At 41.5% G+C, this 23,002-nt stretch overlaps 1 protein-coding gene and 1 pseudogene across 8 annotated transcripts in view; both read right to left on the bottom strand.

Moving 5' to 3' along the window:
• LOC114442521 (protocadherin gamma-C5-like) overlaps nt 1-23,002 on the bottom strand; it is a 214,004-nt gene that overhangs the window by 186,680 nt on the left and 4,322 nt on the right. For 2 of the 8 annotated variants that reach the window (XM_028416168.1, XM_028416184.1), the window contains exon 1: nt 8,575-11,057. The exons of 2 other annotated variants lie outside the window; for them this stretch is intronic. In XM_028416168.1, the coding sequence (XP_028271969.1) occupies nt 8,575-10,962 (2,388 nt within the window). In that variant the 5' untranslated portion in view covers nt 10,963-11,057. Of the gene's footprint in view, nt 1-1,448; nt 3,945-4,891; nt 7,328-8,574; nt 11,058-23,002 lie in introns of those variants that run through there. 4 more of the 8 variants (XM_028416169.1, XM_028416186.1, XM_028416151.1 and 1 more) reach the window with 2 other exon arrangements.
• LOC114442974 (protocadherin beta-15-like) lies at nt 12,666-14,886 on the bottom strand (annotated as a pseudogene).

Raw genomic sequence — 23,002 nt, 5'->3', positions numbered from 1 at the left:
CCATTATTTTAAAATTGGCGTAATTAGCAATAAAACGTAATGAAATTGATAAGTTTGTAATCAAACAACACTTTCCAAATCAGTACAAACCAATACCCACTTTAAGATCGTTAACGATGTTAATTACAAACACCGTGTCACTTATATGGTTAACTATTTTAAAAGATTAAAATAAACATTTGCAAAAAGTCATAAAGATTATATATTTATGGTAACACATTGTACGAGAGCTTTTAAAATAAGACGTTTAATATTTATCAATTAACTACACGAATACCTGACAACACTACATCTATAATAGAAGCCAATTTTTAGGCTACTTGATTTTTTCAGAGCATCTTGGCCAACGTATTACACTTGTTCTGTGGATTTGCTTAGTATTATATTCTTCAGTACAGTTGCAGCCTAACCTAACCACGTTCGGATCAGAGCGAATAAGGGACCACGTGAGCTTTCTAGAGAAACCAGGTTACTTTTCTCACTTAAGATACATTACTGTGCAAATATTTGTGTTGATAACATGCTAGACTATAATTGTAGGGCTAGTCTAAAACATCCTTAATGGCGCCGCATGTTAGAAAAGTATGTTTCTGTAAAAAAAACTTTTGAGGAGGACTTTATTGTATCAATAGACCTAGTACTGTATGTTTTACAGATTAAAATGCATCCACTACCAAACTGTGAAAATCATAGAATAAAACGGGCTATTTCTGAAAAGAACACGATTCTTACTAGAAGCACGAAAGCCAGACACTTTTACTCATTGTTATGATGAATTTTTTCACTCCTTTGTTTGGTTTTCCTGAATTGAAGACTGAGTGTAGTTTACAGTGATTTTTTTATAATAAACTGAATGATACAACTCTCAATAATAACGGCAACAGTTTATATCAAATCCAAAAAAATGGAAAGAACAGACGGAGTCGAATATCGACGTTCAGTACCAGGGACAGCGACACAAACAGCACGCTGACACGAGACGAAAGGCTGAAGACTGAAAAACAACCTCTTAAAAAAAAAGAAAGAAACTAAAAAAAAAGCAATTGAAGGAAAGAGAACAGAAATGAATAGCTATACTGTGCAGTTAACTCATACAAAACAAACACTAGAAAATAAACTGTTCTTTCCTCAAAAGAAAAATTACATCCTCTAAACACGTATGCAAAATCAGAATAAATTTTCCTATTTTCCCATAATTAACTACGTTGTGCTTAATGGGAACAAGCACTTCATTCTTCACAGACAAAAGTATGGGAAACAATAAAAATATGAATGTGTTACTGGTTAACTTAAATAACGAAATGTTGTGAATGTAAACATGAAATGCGATGAAAATTATTTCTATAACTAAAAGAAAGAAATATTTTCACGTAAACGGTCTGGAGAAACAGAATATGTTCTTTACCACAACATTGAAAAAAGCTTTATAATGTGAAATATGCCCCTACCTCAAGAGAACCATCACAACCACCAAATACATCTGCAAAATCAGAGGTACTCTTCCTCAAGGTCTGATCAGCAGGCAGCGTGTTGTCATTGTAAGATGTCACAAACTTAAAGTCACTGGTTCTAGATCCTGTTGTCAGGTAGGCGTCATAATTGTACGTGCTGCGTAAAGTTCCTGTACCGTCAACATCTGCATAATTAGGAGGGAGATAAGCGCTGGGGATGGCAACTGCTCCATCAAACAACAGTCTGGGCTTTCTCCTGCGACAAAACCTCACACCCACGATGATGATGATGAAGGTCAGGAAAAAGGTGGACACAGACACCAGCGCGATGATCAGGTATGAAGTTAGTTTGGAATTCTTCTCATCTAAAGAAATGTCCTTCAGTTCTGGCACTTCAGCCAAGTTATCAGAAATAAGTAAATACATGGCACAGGTGGCAGACAGAGAGGGCTGTCCGTTATCTTTCACTGCCACAATGAGGTTCTGTTTCATGCTGTCAGACTCAGAAAGGTCCCGCTGTGTCCTGATCTCTCCACTGTGGACACCAATAGAGAAAAGTCCCGGATCAGTAGATTTGACTATTTGATAGGACAGCCAGGCGTTCTGCCCGGAGTCTGCGTCCACAGCTACCACTTTGGACACCAGAGAGCCTCCGTGTGCAGCTTTGGGGACCAGCTCAGTCATGAAGGAGTTGCCCTCTGGGGCAGGGTACAGTATCTGAGGTGAGTTGTCATTCACGTCAGATATAAACACACTGACGGTCACGTTACTGCTAAGCGGAGGAGAACCGTTGTCTCTGGCCATCACCTGGACTTTAAAACTCCTGAATTGTTCATAATCAAACGACCTCACAGCGTGGATTACACCCGTGTCCCCGTTAACAGAAAGATAGGAGGACACCGGGGCACCGTTCATCTCACCAGCTAACAGAGAATAAATCACTGTACCGTTTTGTCTCCAGTCGGGGTCTCGAGCAGTAACGGAACATAAAGTGGCGCCAGGTTTGTTATTTTCAGTCACATATGCGCTGTAGGACTGCTCCTCAAACACAGGTGGGTTGTCGTTGATGTCAGCTACAGATAACTGAACAGTTTTAGAGGAGGATAGAGGTGGAGAGCCCTCGTCAGTGGCGGTAATTGTTATGTTGTAATCAGACACTAGTTCACGGTCCAGTTGTCCTCTGGTCACCAGATAATAATAGTTTTTAATAGATGGAACCAACTTAAAAGGGACGTTTTGCTGTATGGAGCAGCGGACCTGTTTATTATTTTCAGAGTCTCTGTCCTGCACATTAATGATGCCCACCTCTGTACCAGGTGACGCGTTCTCAGGTATGGGGGTTGACAGAGATTTTAGGTGTATTGCTGGAGCGTTGTCATTCATGTCTGTAACACCAATAATTAACGTTGCGTATGAAACTAATCCCAAACCATCTTTTGCGCCGATCTGCATTTCATATGATGAGACTTTTTCGTAATCAATAGTTCCAGCAACTCTGATTTCTCCAGTCTTTGGGTTTAATGAAAATACGTCACTATTTTCATCTGAAACATGGTCAAACCCATAGGTGATTTCACTATTTAAACCGTCGTCTGCATCAGTAGCACTCACTGTGATCACTAGTGTTTCCACAGCAGAATTTTCAGGCAGAATGGCTTTATAAACAGCCTGGCTAAACACTGGCGCGTTATCATTAGCATCAAGTACAGACACATGTATTACAACAGTGCCTGATCTTTGAGGTGACCCCCCATCTAAAGCAGTAAGCAATAACATAATCTTTTTTTTTACCTCTCTGTCTAACTCTTTGTCTAAGACAAGCTCGCAGTATTTACGGCCGCCTGCCTTTGTGTTCACGTTTAGTTTGAAATGATCATTCTGCTCAAGATTGTAGCTCTGAAGGGAATTTTCTCCTATGTCTCCGTCATGTGCTTCACCCACAAGAAAACGTGACCCTTTATCTGCCGATTCGCTAATTTCAATCTTAAGCGATTCTTCCTTAAACTGTGGTGAATTGTCGTTGATGTCCTGAACGCGGATACTAACACGGTGCAGCTCTAAAGGATTCTCGAGTACCAGTTCCTGTTTTATGACACAGGACGCCCTTTTCCCGCAAAGCACTTCTCTGTCGATCCTTTCTTGTACAACCAAATCTCCAGTATTGGGGTTAAACACGCTGTATTGAAGGTTGTTATCCTCGGCATCAACACGGGCCTTGCGAGCGGACAATCTCCCCAAATCAAGTCCTAAATCCTTGGCGATATTTCCAATCACAGAGCCACGTTTCATCTCCTCTGGGATAGAGTAGCTCACGTCTCCATTAATAGGGAGGAGGACAGACGGGAAAATAAAGACAAGGCCGAAATGCAGAACAAATGTAATGTATCCCATTGTTAGTTGATTAAATCTGCTTCTGCTTTTGTCAAATAAAGCACAAGAACGATTTTCCTCCTTCATTGAAAAAAACTCATATTGCGGACCTACCACTACACCGTTTCACAGAAGGTAGTAAAAGAACAGAATCAGCCTCTGAATTTCTAGACACGTAAGGGTGGAGAATGAACGTGCCTTCTCGTTTCTTGGTACACACTGACACCATCAGTATTAATTTAGGTATAGCACCGACCCAGTATTATTGCTGATGTATTTAAGCAGGACTTAAGAAAACCACAGATAGATAGGTAGAGCAGGAAAAGCTATTTGCTGCTCTGCCAATACAATGTGGTAATATAATATTAATTCCTACCATTTCTATTAACTTTGTGAAGCCGTCATGCAGTGAATCAGCGGAAAAAATTTAATCCCTTCGTGTACATCTACTGTGGTGACAGTTTTCCCATCATGTACGAGAAAACTGTAACATATTATGAATGTGTAAAAAAATCTCTAAGGGTTTAACTTGCAACTACTGAACGGTACTCTGTAGTAGCAACAATAGCTATATGTCTATTTTGAATGAAAACTCAAGGTTCTTTTTTCTGACTAAGGAAAAGACCAAACAAAGACCAACCAAAAATATGTTGTAAAGTAGAAGTAACGATCACCAACGTTTGCTCACTTATTGTTGCAGCAGTACAAATAGGTGACGTCGAATTAACATTCACATAGGACAGTTGTAACGCGTCCTTTAAGACAAAATGTCCACCAGCTTTTGCAAACTCCAAACAACCGAACGTGAGGTTATGTTAAACAGTGAAAAATGTGGTTCACAACAGCCTATCCTCCATAGAAAAACAATGTTCCACTCATCCTACTGATATGATTGCTATCAAAAATGACGAAACTAAACAACTCTGCTGGGGGGAAAATAACATCAACATTAACGTCTGTAACAACAGAGGATTAGGAAATAAACAGCAATTCTACGATGAGTTAATGTTACAATGTCACGAACGATGGGTACATGTAGATATCAACTAGAAACGCAAATACCTACCTACCTCACAAGAAGCATCACAATAGCCAAACCCATCAAGTAAATCTGATGGACTTTTCTTCAGAGTCTGGTCAACAGGCAGGGTGTTGTCATTGTAAGATGTCACAAACTTAAAGTCACTGGTTCTAGATCCTGTTGTCAGGGAGGCGTCATAATTGTAAGTGCTGCGTAAAGTTCCTGTACCGTCAACATCTGCATAATTAGGAGGGAGATAAGCGCTGGGGATGGCAACTGCTCCATCAAACAACAGTCTGGGCTTCCGCCTGCGACAAAACCTTACACCCAGGACGATGATGATGAAGGTCAGGAAAAAGGTGGACACAGACACCAGCGCGATGATCAGGTATGAGGTTAGTTTGGAATACTTCTCATCATAAGAAATATCTTTCAGCTCTGGCACTTCAGCCAAGTTATCAGAAATAAGTAAATAAATGGCACAGGTGGCAGACAGAGAGGGCTGTCCGTTGTCTTTCACAGCCACAATAAGGTTCTGTTTCATGCTGTCAGACTCGGAAATGTCCCGCTGTGTCCTGATCTCTCCACTGTGGACACCAATACTGAAAAGTCCCGGATCAGTGGATTTGAGTATTTGATAGGACAGCCAGGCGTTCTGTCCGGAGTCTGCGTCCACAGCTATCACTTTGGACACAAGAGAGCCTCCGTGTGCAGCTTTGGGGACCAGCTCGGTCATGAAGGAGTTGCCCTCCGCCGCAGGGTACAGTATCTGAGGAGAGTTGTCATTGACATCAGATATGAACACACTGACGGTTACGTTGCTGCTCAGCGGAGGAGAACCGTTGTCTCTGGCCATCACCTGGACTTTAAAACTCCTGAACTGTTCATAATCAAACGACCTCACAGCGTGGATCAGCCCCGTGTCTCCGTTAACAGACAGATAGGAGGACAGCGGAGCACCGTTCACTTCACCAGCTAACAGAGAATAGATCACTGTACCGTTTTGTCTCCAATCGGGGTCTCGAGCACTAACGGAACACAAAGCGGAGCCAGGTTTGTTATTTTCAGTCACTAGTGCGCTGTAGGACTGTTCCTCAAACACAGGTGGGTTGTCGTTGATGTCAGCTACAGATAACTGAACAGTTTTAGAGGAGGACAGAGGTGGAGAGCCCTCGTCAGTGGCAGTGACTGTAATGTTGTAATCAGACACTAGTTCACGGTCCAGTTGTCCTGTGATCACCAGAGAATAATAGTTTTTAATAGATGGAACCAACTTAAAAGGGACGTTTTGCTGAATGGAGCAGCGGACCTGTCTGTTATTCTCTGAGTCGCTGTCCTGCACGTTAATGATGCCCACCTCTGTACCAGGTGACACGTTCTCAGGTATGGGGGTTGACAAGGATTTCAGATATATCACTGGAGCATTATCATTCACATCAATGATGTCAATAATTACTTTTGCTTCTGATGACAAACCATAACCATCTTTGGCCTCAACCATCACTTCATATTTTGAACCCTCTTCATAATCTATGTCACCTGATACAAATATTTCTCCAGTTTTATGATCTAGTGAAAAACGCTTTTGCGATTTGTCAGAGAGTCGACTAAATTCATAAGTGATCTCTCCATTAACACCTTCGTCTGCATCTGATGCACTTACTCTAATAACTGAAGTCGTCAGAGGTACATTTTCTGCTAAAGTAGCTGTATATACAGCCTCAGTGAATACAGGAGAGTTATCATTGGCATCAAGTACAATGACATGTATGACTACAGTCCCGGATCTCTGAGGAGATCCACCATCCACAGCTGTTAGCAACAATTTCATTTCCTGCCGTTCCTCTCTGTCTAACTCCTTATCTAAAACAAGCTCACCATATTTACTGCCAGCACTTGTTGTCTGAATACTGAACACAAAGTGAGCGTTTTGTTGCAAAATGTAGTTTTGAACGGAATTCTGGCCTATGTCTGCGTCTTGCGCTGTATTAATACGATACCTAGCTCCTTTGTCTGCCGACTCTGTAATCTCAAGCTTTATAACATCCTTTGGGAAGGCTGGTGCATTGTCGTTTATGTCTTGTATCTGCAGGGAGAGCCGCTGTAGCTCCAGTGGATTCTCTAATAGCAAGTCGAATTTCAGGACACACGAAGGTTTTTCTTTACAATGCTCCTCTCTGTCGATTCTTTCTGCAACGAATAAATCTCCACTTCGAAGGTTAATCCCGCAATACTTTCTCTCACTTCCTTCCATCTCAACACGAGCTTTACGAGCAGACAGTCTGCCCAGCTCCAATCCGAGATCCTTGGCGATATTTCCAATAACAGATCCGTCTTTCAGTTCCTCCGGAACAGAATAACTTAGGTCTCCCTGTGCGTAATGCATCAGAACAAAGAAGACAAAGCCACACCTTTGAAGAACAGTATGTGGATGCATCTCTCGGATAACAATTCTATTACACAAATTTAACAATCTAACTTCAAAAATGGGCTATTCGATAAAAACTGTATATATGCTGTTTAAGCATTTGTCATCGAAGTGAAAGACCAGACAACAGAGTCGTCGAGTGCAGTAATGGGTGGTGTGCAAAGATGACTGAACATTGGTTTCCTTAGCTGGTCAACAGTGACACCGTGAGTACAAAAGATAAATCAAAGCAGTTCAAGTTACATGAATATAGAGCAAATCCTTTGGGCTTAGTGATTTATTAAAACCACAGCAATGAAATGAGGGCATTACTATTTTTACTCACGTCAATTGAGGCGTATTCTTAGTGTTATGACAATTTATGAAAAATTATGAGTCGCCCAAAAGAACTTAACATAAGGTAAACTTGCTCACAGTCACGCAGACAACACTACGCAAAATAGCATGTACTTCACTGTATTACCAGTAACTTAGGTTTGGTTCGAAGACTTTGTCTCACGCTCGCTCAAACAAAAGACATATTTCCAATCTTAGCATAAATATATGCAAAATGTTTCCATCTTGTCAAAATAAAGTCATATAAATATATCCACTTAACGAAAAGAATGAACACAAACATAAACGAGTGACAGTATGACTTTGAAGGTGCACTGGTGGGACAAACTATGGTTGTGGCTTTCACTGTAAAATTCAATCAAACCCCTAGGAGTAATTCCTTTGTGCGATACACGTTAAAACATTTAGGGGACGTCATTTCTGTCATTTCAAAGACGTGATTCTTTTCTTTTGAGTGAACTCAAAGGATAGATAAAAAAATAGTATAGGATTTCCTTCAGAGAAAAAAACAAATTTCAGCTATACACTAAAACGTTAAACAGGTAAAAAATTAATAATAAAGAATTAAGGTATCACTAAAAATAGCTCATCCATGGCTAAAGAGATTCAGCACCATGGTGAGCGACAATTACGGCAAGCTCAAATCACACAAACTAATGCTGTTGGTATGACAACACAAAAACTGTTTATGAAAAATGATATAAAATAAAATTTAAATGCAATTTCTGGAGCATGTGAGAGGAACTCAAAGTGTAGCTGGTGGTGAATGCTAAAATCTCGTTCAAGTTGTGCATTTACATGTAAACAAATTGTTATCCATGAAGTATTTAAGAGTGAATATCGGCTATGGTGTTCCAACTCATGAACAAGACAAGACTTGACACCAAATTATTAGTCTGTTTTTGTTTTTTGTTTTTTTGAATACTTAAAGTAAAAATGATTAAACAGAACGACATCGTTATTCCTACCTCAAGAGGAGCATCACATTCCCCAAAGGCATCAGCAAAGTCTGATAGACTTTTCCTCATACACTGGTCAGCAGGCATCGTGTTGTCATTATAAGATGTCACAAACTTAAAGTCACTGGTTCTAGATCCTGTTGTCAGGTAGGCGTCGTAATTGTAAGTGCTGCGTAAAGTTCCTGTGCCGTCGACATCTGCGTAATTAGGAGGGAGATAAGCGCTGGGGATGGCAACTGCTCCATCAAACAACAGTCTGGGCTTTCTCCTGCGACAAAACCTCACACCCAAGATGATGATGATGAAGGTCAGAAAAAAGGTGGACACAGACACCAGCGCGATGATCAGGTATGAGGTTAGTTTGGAATTCTTCTCATCATAAGAAATATCTTTCAGCTCTGGCACTTCAGCCAAGTTATCAGAAATAAGTAAATAAATGGCACAGGTGGCAGACAGAGAGGGCTGTCCGTTGTCTTTCACAGCCACAATAAGGTTCTGTTTCATGCTGTCAGACTCGGAAATGTCCCGCTGCGTCCTGATCTCTCCACTGTGGACACCAATACTGAAAAGTCCTGGATCAGTGGATTTGACTATTTGATAGGACAGCCAGGCGTTCTGTCCGGAGTCTGCGTCCACAGCTATCACTTTGGACACTAGAGAGCCTCCGTGTGCAGTTTTGGGGACCAGCTCGGTCATATAGGAGTTGCCCTCTGGGGCGGGGTACAGTATCTGAGGAGAGTTGTCATTCACATCAGATATGAACACACTGACGGTCACGTTGCTGCTCAGCGGGGGAGAACCGTTGTCTCTGGCCACCACCTGGACTTTAAAACTCCTGAACTGTTCATAATCAAACGACCTTAAAGCGTGGATCACTCCCGTGTCTCCGTTAACAGACAGATAGGAGGACACCGGGACACCGTTCAGCTCACCACCTAACAGAGAATAAATCACTGTACCGTTTTGTCTCCAGTCGGGGTCTAGGGCACTAACGGAACACAAAGTGGAGCCAGGTTTGTTATTTTCAGTAACATATGCGCTGTAGGACTGCTCCTCAAACACAGGTGGGTTGTCGTTGATGTCAGCTACAGATAACTGAACAGTTTTAGAGGAGGACAGAGGTGGAGAGCCCTCGTCAGTGGCAGTGATTGTAATGTTGTAATCACATACTAGTTCACGGTCCAGTTGTCCAGTGGTCACCAGAGAATAATAGTTTTTAATAGATGGAACCAACTTAAAGGGGACGTTTTGCTGAATGGAGCAGCGAACCTGTCTGTTCTTCTCAAAGTCTCTGTCCTGCACGTTAATGATGCCCACCTCGGTACCAGGTGACATGTTCTCAGGTATGGGGCTTGACAGCGATTTCAGATGTATCACTGGAGCATTGTCATTCACATCAATAATGTCAATAATTACTTTTGCTTCTGAAGAGAGACCATAACCATCTTTGGCCTCAACCATCACTTCGTATTTTGAACCCTCTTCATAATCTATGTCACCTGATACAAAGATCTCTCCAGTTTTATGATTTAGTGAAAATATTTTTTCTGATTTATCAGAGAGTTGAGTAAATTCATAAGTAATCTCTCCATTAACACCTTCGTCTGCATCTGATGCACTTACTTTAATAACTGGAGTTTTCAGAGGTGAGTTTTCCGCTAAACTGGCTGTATATACACCCTCAGTGAATACAGGAGAGTTATCATTGGCATCAAGTACAATGACATGTATGACTACAGTCCCGGATCTCTGAGGAGATCCACCATCCACAGCTGTCAGCAACAATTTCATTTCCTGCTGTTCCTCTCTGTCTAACTCCTTATCTAAAACCAGCTCACCATATTTACCGCCAGCACTTGTCTGAATACTGAACACAAAGTTAGCGTTTCGTTGTAAAATGTAGTTTTGAATGGAATTCTGGCCTATGTCTGCATCACGTGCTGCATTAATACGATACCTAGCTCCTTTGTCAGCTGACTCTGTAATCTCAAGCTTTATGACATCCTTCAAAAAAATAGGTGGATTGTCGTTTATGTCTTGCACCTGCAGGGACAGCCGGTGTAGCTCCAGAGGATTCTCTAATAACAAGTCGAATTTCAGCACACACGAAGGCTTTTGTCCACAATGCTCTTCCCTGTCAATTCTTTCTGCAACGAATAAATCTCCACTTCGAAGGTTAATCCCGAAATACTGTCTTTCACTTCCTTCTATCTCAACCCGAGCCTTCCGAGCAGACAGTCTGCCCAGCTCCAATCCGACATCCTTGGCGATGTTTCCAATAACAGATCCGGGCTTCAGTTCCTCCTGTACAGAATAGCTCAGGTCTCCGTGTGCGCAATGCAACATAACAAAGAAGACAAAGCCACAGCTTTGATGAGCGGGTCTTATAAACGCCATCCTTAGACGGTAACCCCACTGAACAAATTGAAAAACGCTGATTTCAAGCAATAAAATACGGGGTTTTTTTTATGAATATCTGCCGTGTAGTCATTTGTCGCTGATCCTGAAGACGAGAGAACACAGAGCGACAAAACCCAATAATGGGTGGTGTGCAAAGAGTGCAGGATATTCAACTCCAAAGCTGGCCTATAGTGACACCGTGAGTATGAATGATAGATAACAGCTGAGGGAATTGTGACTACAGTAATTAGTTATTCTTTTGTTTTAAACACAATGTATTGAAATACTAGTGAAGTTTAAGTAGGCTAGTATAAACATTTATAAAGACAGTTTTTCTACCTGAACCAATCTACAGCTTTTCACAATAGTGACAGTAACAACATTTCTGACTTGTCAGGAGCATTTGGAAAGGGTTACATTTAAAGTATTTTCAGGAAGCTTTAAATGTTAAACCTCTTTACAACGTTGCTATTTCTTCCTAAACAAAATGTATTGCAAAGTCCACCTGCATCTGGTAAAAACCAAACAATAAAACCAGGAGGTTATTCCTGCTTCTTCGATATAGTATGTGGACATAAAATCTGTATATATTAAATTTACTGTAAGGTTTACGACAAAACATGATCAAATATTTGTATAGTGCGTAAAACATACAGCGGTATTCCTTCTGAATAAAATGAAAGTATTAATGAATATACCCGAGAAATGACGTAGGCCTACCATTTATTTCCTCAATTAAGTGAGTGGCCAACATGTTGTGTTAGCCTAATCTTGAAAGCAAATTCTTGAATAAATAAATAAATCATAACCTCGTGATGGATTACATGAGATTCAATGGGAAAAATAAGATGAATCTAATCTTAAAACCTAAAATAAAAACCTGAAAATACTGTAAGTAAAAGAAGGACGATGTACAATTAACTACTAACAATTCATCAACGAGCAGCAAGGTTCAGCACCATGAATAGAGGCACAAAGCAAAATCAAAGGCTCTGCTCAAATGACACACATTAGGACGAGAAAGCCATGTAACTTAAAATATATAAACAAATACACTTACAATGGATAGAAATGCATTAAACGGCAGCTTATATAAAAAATCTCTTGATGCTTTGGGGTTTGAAAAAAACCCCGAAATAAACCGATACCACTATTGGTTTTAATGCATGGACAACAGGACAAAAGTGGCTCAGCACAGCATGTCCTTCACAAAAAAAAAAAAAACAAAAACAAAAAGACATTAGAAGAGAGATGTTACACCTTAAATAATGTATAATGCAAAGCATGGCATTACTGTCCATGAACGCAGACTATTACAATTGTTACAAGTATGTGATTTTCTACTATTTCGTAGTTAATAAATTTAACTAAAGAGTGAATGAATCAAAACACTCCATGTACAAATCCAGAGCTTAAAATTTACTCTAAATGTGTTAGCACATTGAAAAGCAAAGAGGATAACTGCTCGTCAAAATGCAACGCAAGATAAACACAAAGTTTAGCACCATGGACAGCGACATGGCCGAGATGCCACCAGGCATAAAAATGATGTGCCAAATATTCAGTCTTGAGGGGGGGGAAAACTAAGACAAACAGGCTCTTCTGGTAACATGTAAAAGTAGAAGGTAACCCTGCAATGACCACATTTTGAATTTTGAGCACAGTAACTGTGTTAATATACTACGAACAAAGACATGAATTCATACCTCAGAAGAAGCACCACAATCTTCAAATGCATCAACAAAATCTGATGGACTTTTTCTCAGTGTCTGATCAGCAGGCAGCGTGTTGTCATTGTAAGATGTCACAAACTTAAAGTCACTGGTTCTAGATCCTGTTGTCAGGTAGGCGTCATAATTGTAAGTGCTGCGTAAAGTTCCTGTGCCGTCAACTTCTGCATAATTAGGAGGGAGATAAGCGCTGGGGATGGCAACTGCTCCATCAAACAACAGTCTGGGCTTTCGCCTGCGACAAAATCTCACACCAAGGATGAGGATGATGAAGGTCAGAAAAAAGGTGGACACAGACACCAGCGCAACAATCAGGTATGAAGTTAGTTTGGAATTCTTCTCATCATAAGAAATGTCCTTCAGCTCTGGCACTTCAGCCAAGTTATCAGAAATAAGTAAATACATGGCACAGGTGGCAGACAGAGAGGGCTGTCCGTTATCTATCACTGCCACAATGAGGTTCTGTTTCATGCTGTCAGACTCGGAAATGTCCCGCTGTGTCCTGATCTCTCCACTGTGAACACCAATAGAGAAAAGTCCCGGATCCGTGGATTTAACTATATGATAGGACAGCCAGGCGTTCTGTCCGGAGTCTGCGTCCACAGCTATCACTTTGGACACCAGAGAGCCTCCGTGTGCAGCTTTGGGGACCAGCTCGGTCATGAAGGTGTTTCCCTCCGGGGCGGGGTACAGTATCTGAGGAGAGTTGTCATTCACATCAGATATGAACACACTGACGGTCACGTTGCTGCTCAGCGGAGGAGAACCGTTGAGGATCTCGAGCACTAACGGAACACAAAGTGGAGCCAGGTTTGTTGTTTTCAGTCACATATGCGCTGTAGGACTGCTCCTCAAACACAGGTGGGTTGTCGTTGATGTCAGCTACAGATAACTGAACAGTTTTAGAGGAGGACAGAGGTGGAGAGCCCTCGTCAGTGGCAGTGATTGTAATGTTGTAATCAGACACTAGTTCACGGTCCAGTTGTCCTGTGGTCACCAGAGAATAATAGTTTTTAATGGAAGGAGCCAACTTAAATGGGACATTTTGCTGAATGGAGCGGCGGACCTGTCTGTTATTCTCAGAGTCTCTGTCCTGCACGTTAATGATGCCCACTTCTGTACCAGGTGGCACGTTCTCGGGTATCGGATTAGTCACAGATTTCAAATACACTACAGGAGCGTTATCATTTTCATCAGTTAGGTCAATATAAATTTTGCCATAAGAATTTAATCCTAATCCATCTTTTGCCATTACTCGTAGCTCAAACGATCTCTTCTTCTCAAAGTCTGTGGCACCAATTACTCTTATTTCCCCAGTTTTACTGTCAATAGAAAATACCTTTTCATCTGTCTCTGAAACATGACCAAATCCATACGTCACCTCACCATTGACCCCATCATCGGCATCTGTAGCACTGACTGTAACTACTAGAGTATCAAGAGGAGAGTTTTCAGGCAGACTAGCTTTATAAACAGCTTGGGTGAATACTGGAGCGTTATCATTAGCATCCAGTACAGTAACATGTATCATTACAGTACCAGATCTCTGCGGAGAACCACCATCAAGAGCGGTTAGAGGCAAATTAATCACTTGCTGTGTCTCTCTGTCAAGTTTATTCTCAAGAACAAGTTCAACTTTGTTTCCCTCAGTACTTAGGATAAAATTTCCATTCTTATGTAAGCTGTATCTCTGAACAGAATTTTTACCGATATCTGCGTCATGTGCTTCCTCTATTACGAAACGAGTACCCTTTTCTGTGGATTCGCTTAGTTCTATTCTGATTAATTCTCCTTTGAACTGTGGAGAATTGTCGTTTATGTCCTGAATGTGTAGATTTATACGATGTAATTCTAAAGGATTCTCCAGTACGAGTTCCTGAATCAAAATGCACGACGGTTTAGTGCCATAAAGACTCTCTCTATCAAGCTGCTCAGCAACATTCAAATCTCCGGTCTTCAAATTGATATCACAAAACCGTTCGTTACTATCCTCCAAATCAATGCGGGCCTTGCGGTTTGACAGGGTATTAACAACCAAGCCGAGATCTCTGGCTATATTCCCAATAACAGTTCCAGGTTTCCTCTCCTCTTCGATTGAATAGCTCACCTCAGCACGTATGGATTGCAGCAAAAGTAGAACGATGACAAGGAGGGAGACTATGGCAAACTTAGAAGATTCCCCATGCTCCATTATTAAATGCCCAACATCCACTCGTAAAGAGTATGTCAAAAGTGTTTTGTTGTAAATCACAAATACGCATGAAACTGAATAAGAAGACAAAGCAAGGAGTAAGCGCCGATTTCGATGGCTCTCCAACAAAAAGCTGATGAGCAATGGGTGGAGACTTGACACTACATGGCATTCCCATGTTCAGTAAACTGGTAGACAGCGACTTAGTGTGTTCATTTAACAAAGAGCATGCTACTTTCTGAATAACCACAGTGAGGGCTATGTAATACAATCGTAGACAAAATCAAATATATTTAAAAAGAAACAACTGGTAAGAAAGGGTTGGCTAGAAACAAGGGGGCTGTTGCCTAAATGTCATATAAAACTTTTCAATGCAATATTGCATCAAGACAAAAAGACACAGGGTTTAAAAATACTGCACACAACCTTTAAGATAAACGTGCACAGTGAAAGGATTTCTATTCATTTCCACAAAGTTTAACAGGCATAGACATGCATAAGTTAAATCTATATATCAGTAAGAACATCAAAGTTCATGCCTTGAAACTGCCTTCAAATTGCCCTCAGCTTGCATTCAGCACCACGGACAGCAACTTTACACGAATCGTGAGAACTTCACGCGTCTACGATAACGATGTTTAAGTACAGCCACCGAACTGTGATGTGTGCAACATAGTGATCATTTCACTCTGGCATTCTTACCTGAGGAGAAACATAAGAATCGCCGAAAGCCTCAAGAAAATCTGTTGGACTTTTCTTCAGAGTCTGATCAGCAGGCAGTGTGTTATCATTGTAAGATGTCACAAACTTAAAGTCACTGGTTCTAGATCCTGTTGTGAGGTAGGCGTCATAATTACAAGTGCTGCGTAAAGTTCCTGTGCCGTCAACATCTGCATAATTAGGAGGGAGATAAGCGCTGGGGATGGCAACTGCTCCATCAAACAACAGTCTGGGCTTTCTCCTGCGACAAAACCTCACACCCAAGATGATGATGATGAAGGTCAGAAAAAAGGTGGACACAGACACCAGCGCGATGATCAGGTATGAAGTTAGTTTGGAATTTTTCTCATCATAAGAGATATCTTTCAGCTCTGGTACTTCAGCCAAGTTATCAGAAATAAGTAAATACACGGGACAGGTGGCAGACAGAGAGGGCTGTCCGTTATCTTTCACTGCCACAATGAGGTTCTGTTTCATGCTGTCAGAGTCGGAAATGTCCCGCTGTGTCCTGATCTCTCCACTGTAGACACCAATACTGAAAAGTCCCGGATCAGTGGATTTGATTATTCGATAGGACAGCCAGGCGTTCTGTCCGGAGTCTGCGTCCACCGCTATCACTTTGGACACCAAAGAGCCTCCGTGTGCAGTTTTGGGGACCAGCTCGGTCATGAAGGAGTTGCCCTCCGCCGCAGGGTACAGTATCTGAGGAGAGTTGTCGTTCACATCAGATATGAACACACTGACGCTCACGTTGCTGCTCAGCGGAGGAGAACCGTTGTCTCTGGCCATCACCTGGACTTTAAAACTCCTAAAGTGTTCATAATCAAACGACCTCACAGCGTGGATCACCCCCGTGTCTCCGTTAACAGACAGATAGGAGGACACCGGGGCACCGTTTACTTCACCAGCTAACAGAGAATAAATCACTGTACCGTTTTGTCTCCAGTCGGGGTCTCGAGCACTAACGGAACACAAAGTGGAGCCAGGTTTGTTATTTTCAGTCACATATGCGCTGTAGGACTGCTCCTCAAACACAGGTGGGTTGTCGTTGATGTCAGCTACAGATAACTGAACAGTTTTAGAGGAGGACAGAGGTTGAGAGCCCTCGTCAGTAGCAGTGATTGTAATGTTGTAATCAGACACTAGTTCACGGTCCAGTTGTCCTGTGGTCACCAGAGAATAATAGTTTTTAATAGACGGAACCAACTTAAAAGGGATGTTTTGCTGGATGGAGCAGCGGACCTGTCCGTTATTTTCAGAGTCTCTGTCCTGCACGTTGATGATGCCCACCTCTGTACCAGTTGACACGTTCTCGGGTATAGGGTTTGACAGGGATTTTATATGTATCACTGGAGCGTTGTCATTCACATCGGTGATATCAATCATTAACTTGACATCTGATGAAAGTCCAAAACCATCTTTGGCATCAATGCGCATCTCATATTTGGAGTCACTCTCAAAATCAAGTGCTCCAGTTATTTTAATCTCTCCAGTTTTACTGTTCAGCGAGAAAACTTTTCTAGCCCTTTCTGAAATGCGACTAAAGTCATATGTCACCTCCCCATTGACTCCCTCGTCTGCATCAGTGGCGCTTACACTTAAGACTATAGTGTCAATAACAGAATCTTCAGGCAGACTGGCTTTGTAAACGGCCTGAGCAAACACAGGCGCATTATCATTGGCATCAAGTACAGTCACATGTATATTGGCAGTCCCTGATCGCTGTGGATTTCCACCATCAACTGCAACCAGAACAAAATTTAAATCCTGCTCTATTTCGCGGTCTAACTCCTTTTCTAACACCAGCTCGACGTTCTTCGATTCATCAGTGCCACTTTTAACAGATAAAATAAAATGCTGACTATTTCGTAAACTGTATTGTTTCACTGTATTTTGTCCGATATCCGCGTCGTGTGCTTCTGTGACACGATACCGAGCTCCTTTGGCGGCAGACTCACTTATTTCTAACCTAACTGCGTCCTTTGGAAAAATGGGTGGATTGTCATTTACATCCTGGACTAGCAGTGAAATGCGGTGCAGTTCCAAGGGGTTCTCAAGGACTAATTCAAATTTAAGCATGCACGAAACCCTCTCGCTGCAAAGCTCCTCTCTATCAATTCTTTCCTTGATGACCAAGTTTCCAGTATTTAGATCAATATCACAATAATGCTGGTAGCTTTCCTCGGCATCAAACCGGGGTTTACGGCTGGCTAATTTCCTCACTTCCAAGCCGAGATCCTTAGCAATATTTCCAACAATCGATCCGGGTCTCATCTCCTCCGGAACAGAATAACTGAGGTCTGCCTTGGCGATGTGGACAAAAAGAGCAAGCCTGCAGACAAATCTTAGCCAACCTTGTTCTCTGAGATCCATTGCTTCTTCCAAAAACAGAGTTGAATCGACGGAAAAATTTCCTGTACTTGTAAAATTAGAGTTTAATGATCAAATCAAAGTATTAGCCGCTCCTACAACAATGGCAGCTCTTTAGTGCAACCACTCCTTTAGTAAGGGGTGGAGAAATGAATCGTATTGCATCTGTGAGTGAGCAGCGACGCTGTGAGCTTATTCGTAATATTACATATACACTACTGCGCCAGTCAAGGTACCACAGTCACCGCCACGACAAGCAATGCAATGCCTGTTCACTGTTAATTCACAAATGAAAATATGACCCCCTATTGTTTAGATTGATAGCGCATAAAAAGAGCGGATTTAATTCAACACCGTGAACAGCGTGTCAGCGGGAAGGAGATTCGCAGTTTTTTTTCCTTGTTTAAGATTTTGTTCTTTAAGAATTGACAAGAGGGACTGATCTGCTCTGGCACTACAAGTAATAACAGACGTGCAACGTACAAAATACACATTTTAAAAGGTGTTTGCATTCAAAAAATTATAGGGTCTTAAACTAGTGATCGTTTTCAATCAATATACAAATCAAAAGTAATTAATATAATTTTAAATATTTACTTTACACGTTTTAAAACCTATTCAACACTTTGAACAGACATTTGGTTTGCTTTTTGTTCTACAGCATAGATTTTCAAATTTGCACTTTGAATCTAAACCGTTTTCTTTAGCGTCAACTGAGTGCGAGTGTGATATGAAAGGTTTCGAACCACGAATCATATGTTACCAGGAAAATGTGAAAACCATGTCAGAATAATGAAAAAAAAATCAACAATGTCCTACAAGTCATTAATATAAAACATTATAGACAAATTTAGAGCAACTGCACGGAAAAGAATACACTCAAGGAGTATAACAGCCAATTAGATGACAACATTAGTGGAATATTACTTTACATTACACGGCAAATCCATTTGTCCTACCTCTAGGGACTCTCCGGATGGATCAAACAGTTCATCAAAGTCTGATCGTCTCTTCCTCAAGGTCTGGTCAGCAGGCAGTGTGTTGTCATTGTAAGATGTCACAAACTTAAAGTCACTGGTTCTAGATCCTGTTGTCAGGTAGGCGTCATAATTGTAAGTGCTGCGTAAAGTTCCTGTACCGTCAACATCTGCATAATTAGGAGGGAGATAAGCGCTGGGGATGGCAACTGCTCCATCAAACAACAGTCTGGGCTTTCTCCTGCGACAAAACCTCACACCCAAGATGATGATGATGAAGGTCAGAAAACAGGTGGACACAGACACCAGCGCGATGATGAGGAATGAAGTTAGTTTGGAGTTCTTCTCATCATAAGAAATATCTTTCAGCTCTGGAACCTCAGCCAAGTTATCAGAAATAAGTAAAAACATGGCACAGGTGGCAGACAGAGAGGGCTGTCCGTTATCTTTCACTGACACAATGAGGTTCTGTTTCATGCTGTCAGACTCGGAAATGTCCCGCTGTGTCCTGATCTCTCCACTGTGGACACCAATACTGAAAAGTCCCGGATCAGTGGATTTGAGTATTTGATAGGACAGCCAGGCGTTCTGTCCGGAGTCTGCGTCCACAGCTATCACTTTGGACACAAGAGAGCCTCCGTGTGCAGCTTTGGGGACCAGCTCGGTCATGAAGGAGTTGCCCTCCGCCGCAGGGTACAGTATCTGAGGAGAGTTGTCGTTCACATCAGATATGAACACACTGACGCTCACGTTGCTGCTCAGCGGAGGAGAACCGTTGTCTCTGGCCATCACCTGGACTTTAAAACTCCTAAAGTGTTCATAATCAAACGACCTCACAGCGTGGATCACCCCCGTGTCTACGTTAACAGACAGATAGGAGGACACCGGGGCACCGTTCACCTCACCAGCTAACAGAGAATAAATCACTGTACCGTTTTGTCTCCAGTCGGGGTCTCGAGCACTAACGGAACACAAAGTGGAGCCAGGTTTGTTATTTTCAGTCACATATGCGCTGTAGGACTGCTCCTCAAACACAGGTGGGTTGTCGTTGATGTCAGCTACAGATAACTGAACAGTTTTAGAGGAGGACAGAGGTGGAGAGCCCTCGTCAGTGGCAGTGATTGTAATGTTGTAATCAGACACTAGTTCACGGTCCAGTTGTCCTGTGGTCACCAGAGAATAATAGTTTTTAATAGACGGAACCAACTTAAAAGGGACGTTTTGCTGGATGGAGCAGCGGACCTGTCCGTTATTTTCAGAGTCTCTGTCCTGCACGTTGATGATGCCCACCTCTGAACCAGGTGACACGTTCTCGGGTATGGGGTTTGACACCGATTTTAGATGTATCACCGGCACATTATCATTCACATCTGTTACATCTATCATAACTTTAGCATATGATGTTAGTCCTAAACCGTCTTTAGCTTCTACTCTAACTTCAAAAGCACTTATTTTCTCACAGTCAATCACACCCGTTACTCTTATTTCGCCTGTTTTAGCATCGATAGAAAGGACATTGATTTCATCGTCTGACAAATGGCCGAAGTCATATGTTACCTCTCCATTGATTCCTTCATCTGAATCCGTAGCACTGACATTAATCACTACTGTATCTGGAGGAGAGTTTTCAGGCACAGTCGTTTTATAAACGGCCTGACTGAACACTGGAGCGTTATCATTAGCATCCAATACAGTGATGTGTATGACTACAGTACCTGATCTCTGAGGAGAGCCACCATCCAAAGCTGTGAGAACTAAATTCAGCTCTTGTTGTCGTTCTCGATCAAGTGTATTTTCAAGTACCAGTTCAGCTTTGTTATTGTCAACAGCAAGAACAAAGTTGTCATTCTTTTCTAGGTTGTATCGTCGAACAGCATTTTGACCGATATCTGCGTCATGGGCTTCTTCCATAGAAAAGCGGTTTCCCTTGTCTGCCGACTCACTAATTTCCATTTCAATCAAACTCTTTTTAAATTTTGGTGAATTATCATTCACATCTAAAATGTGAAGATTTATACGATGAAGTTCTAAGGGGCTTTCGAAGACCAAGTCTAATTTAACAACACAAGAAGGTTTCTTTCCACAAAGGGCTTCCCTGTCAATTCTCTCCGTTGTGACCAAATCCCCGCTGCTCAGATTGATGTCACAGAAGCGTTTACGAGTCCCATCAAATTCAACACGGGCCTTCCGTGAAGATAAAGCCCTCAGATCAAGCCCGAGATCGTTAGCTATATTTCCAATAACGTACTCCCGTTTCGTCTCTTCAGGAAAAGTATAACTCAGATCTCCACGAACGTGGCGAAGCGTAACAATAACGGAAACAAAGCAGAACATAGGGCCTAATGCTGAAAATGCGTTGTCACCCATCCTCAGAATGCAGTTCATCCACGATGTGATAAATTAACCCCCAAGAACAAAACGGCATCAAAAAAACAGAATCAGCAACCCAACAGCTGATATCAGGATCAAGTTCTTACAATGAAAGGATTTTTCAGGAAGATCTACTGACAATAATGCAGTAATGGTGGGAGGAGAGGTCTGGGCTACATATGTGTTGGCCCACAGCGGCACCATGAGTCGGTTTTAATTCCGTACATCCACATGCAACAGCAACATCCACACCGACCTTATCTTCAGCTGTATTCAGGTGAACCGCTTATCACACATTACACCTACAATGTAAACATTACAAAGATCTAAGCCACTGGTTGGTAGTGAATTCAATCATTGTATACACAACCTTGTCCATATACTTGCGATTTTTGTGACTGATATTTTGAATTTTTTTTTTTTTTTTTTTTATTAAATGGAGGAGCAATCAGATTCATACTCCAAACACAATATCTAAATATCCGAGTTATTAGATATTTCATACGCATAATATATCCAGAGATATAAAATAGCAGTAAAGTTAAAGCTGAGATAAACCGCAAAAACATTTATACCAATAAAAACGGCACAGGTAGTGTAGAATAAGCAAATTAGAAGTAGAAATATTAAGCATGATAGCCATTTCACAACAGGGAAAAGAAAACAGCCAAATTAATAGTTTCAGGACCATGGACAGAGACAATATGACGTACTTAATAGGAAAATACAGTTTGACACCGAAATAAAACAAAAGTGTGCATTAAAATGTCTTAAAGTACCTTCGTAACAAAATATCTTATGTCCTGTTGTAGTTTTCCTGGTAACACATTTTTCACTTCAGCAAATTAGCAATATCAGTCTCCTGGACATGCAGAATTCAGTCTAAAGTAAAACCTGACTACAATATATCTATTACACAGCCGGTTCCATTAGATGAAACCAGTGGATAGTTGAGGGAATGATGTGGACAATACAAATTTTGATTTCATATAACTGCTAAAACAAATTGAGTTTTTTTTCTCCTTTATACACAGCATTGTGCCGTCACCATTTGTTACTCGAATGCTGTATGTTCAAACACACCAAACTGCTGACAACATTTCCTACCTATTCAGAAGCCCCCATAACTAAGAAGGGATTTTCAAATTAGGTCAGTGTTTTCTTGAGAGTCTGGTGAGCTGGCAGTTTGTCGTCATTGTAATATGTCACAAATGTAAAGTCACTGGTACTAGATCCTATTGTCAGGTAGGCGTCCTAATTGTAATAGAAGCAGCAAAAACAGTAACAGAAACAACCTTTAATAACATGGAATTCATACAGCAGGTGGCGTAGTACATAAGTTTATGGGACACTGTCGACACAGCTATCCCCCCCTTGGGAATGAACTATATGTGATAAAACACAGGTGTAAGGGCATGCACCAATCTGCATCACTGCACAAAACAAACTACTTTTGTAGGGCACTGCAGGTCTATACTGCAACCCAATCCCACGTGATTTAAGACCCCTGCAGCAACCCCACAGGATCCTAGCTTGCCAAATTACCAGTGTCCCAACCCTAGTACTTGGTCCCCACAGCTACTTTAAAAATCTCCTAACAAAACACACAACACACAAAAAGACAAAGACTATAACTAAATCAATATTCAAATAACTCTCCCAAGGTCTCAAGACCATCC

This window comes from Parambassis ranga, chromosome 10, assembly GCF_900634625.1.
Source record: "Parambassis ranga chromosome 10, fParRan2.1, whole genome shotgun sequence".
Taxonomy (NCBI): domain Eukaryota; kingdom Metazoa; phylum Chordata; class Actinopteri; family Ambassidae; genus Parambassis; species Parambassis ranga.
This window is presented reverse-complemented; position numbering and strand designations above follow the sequence as displayed.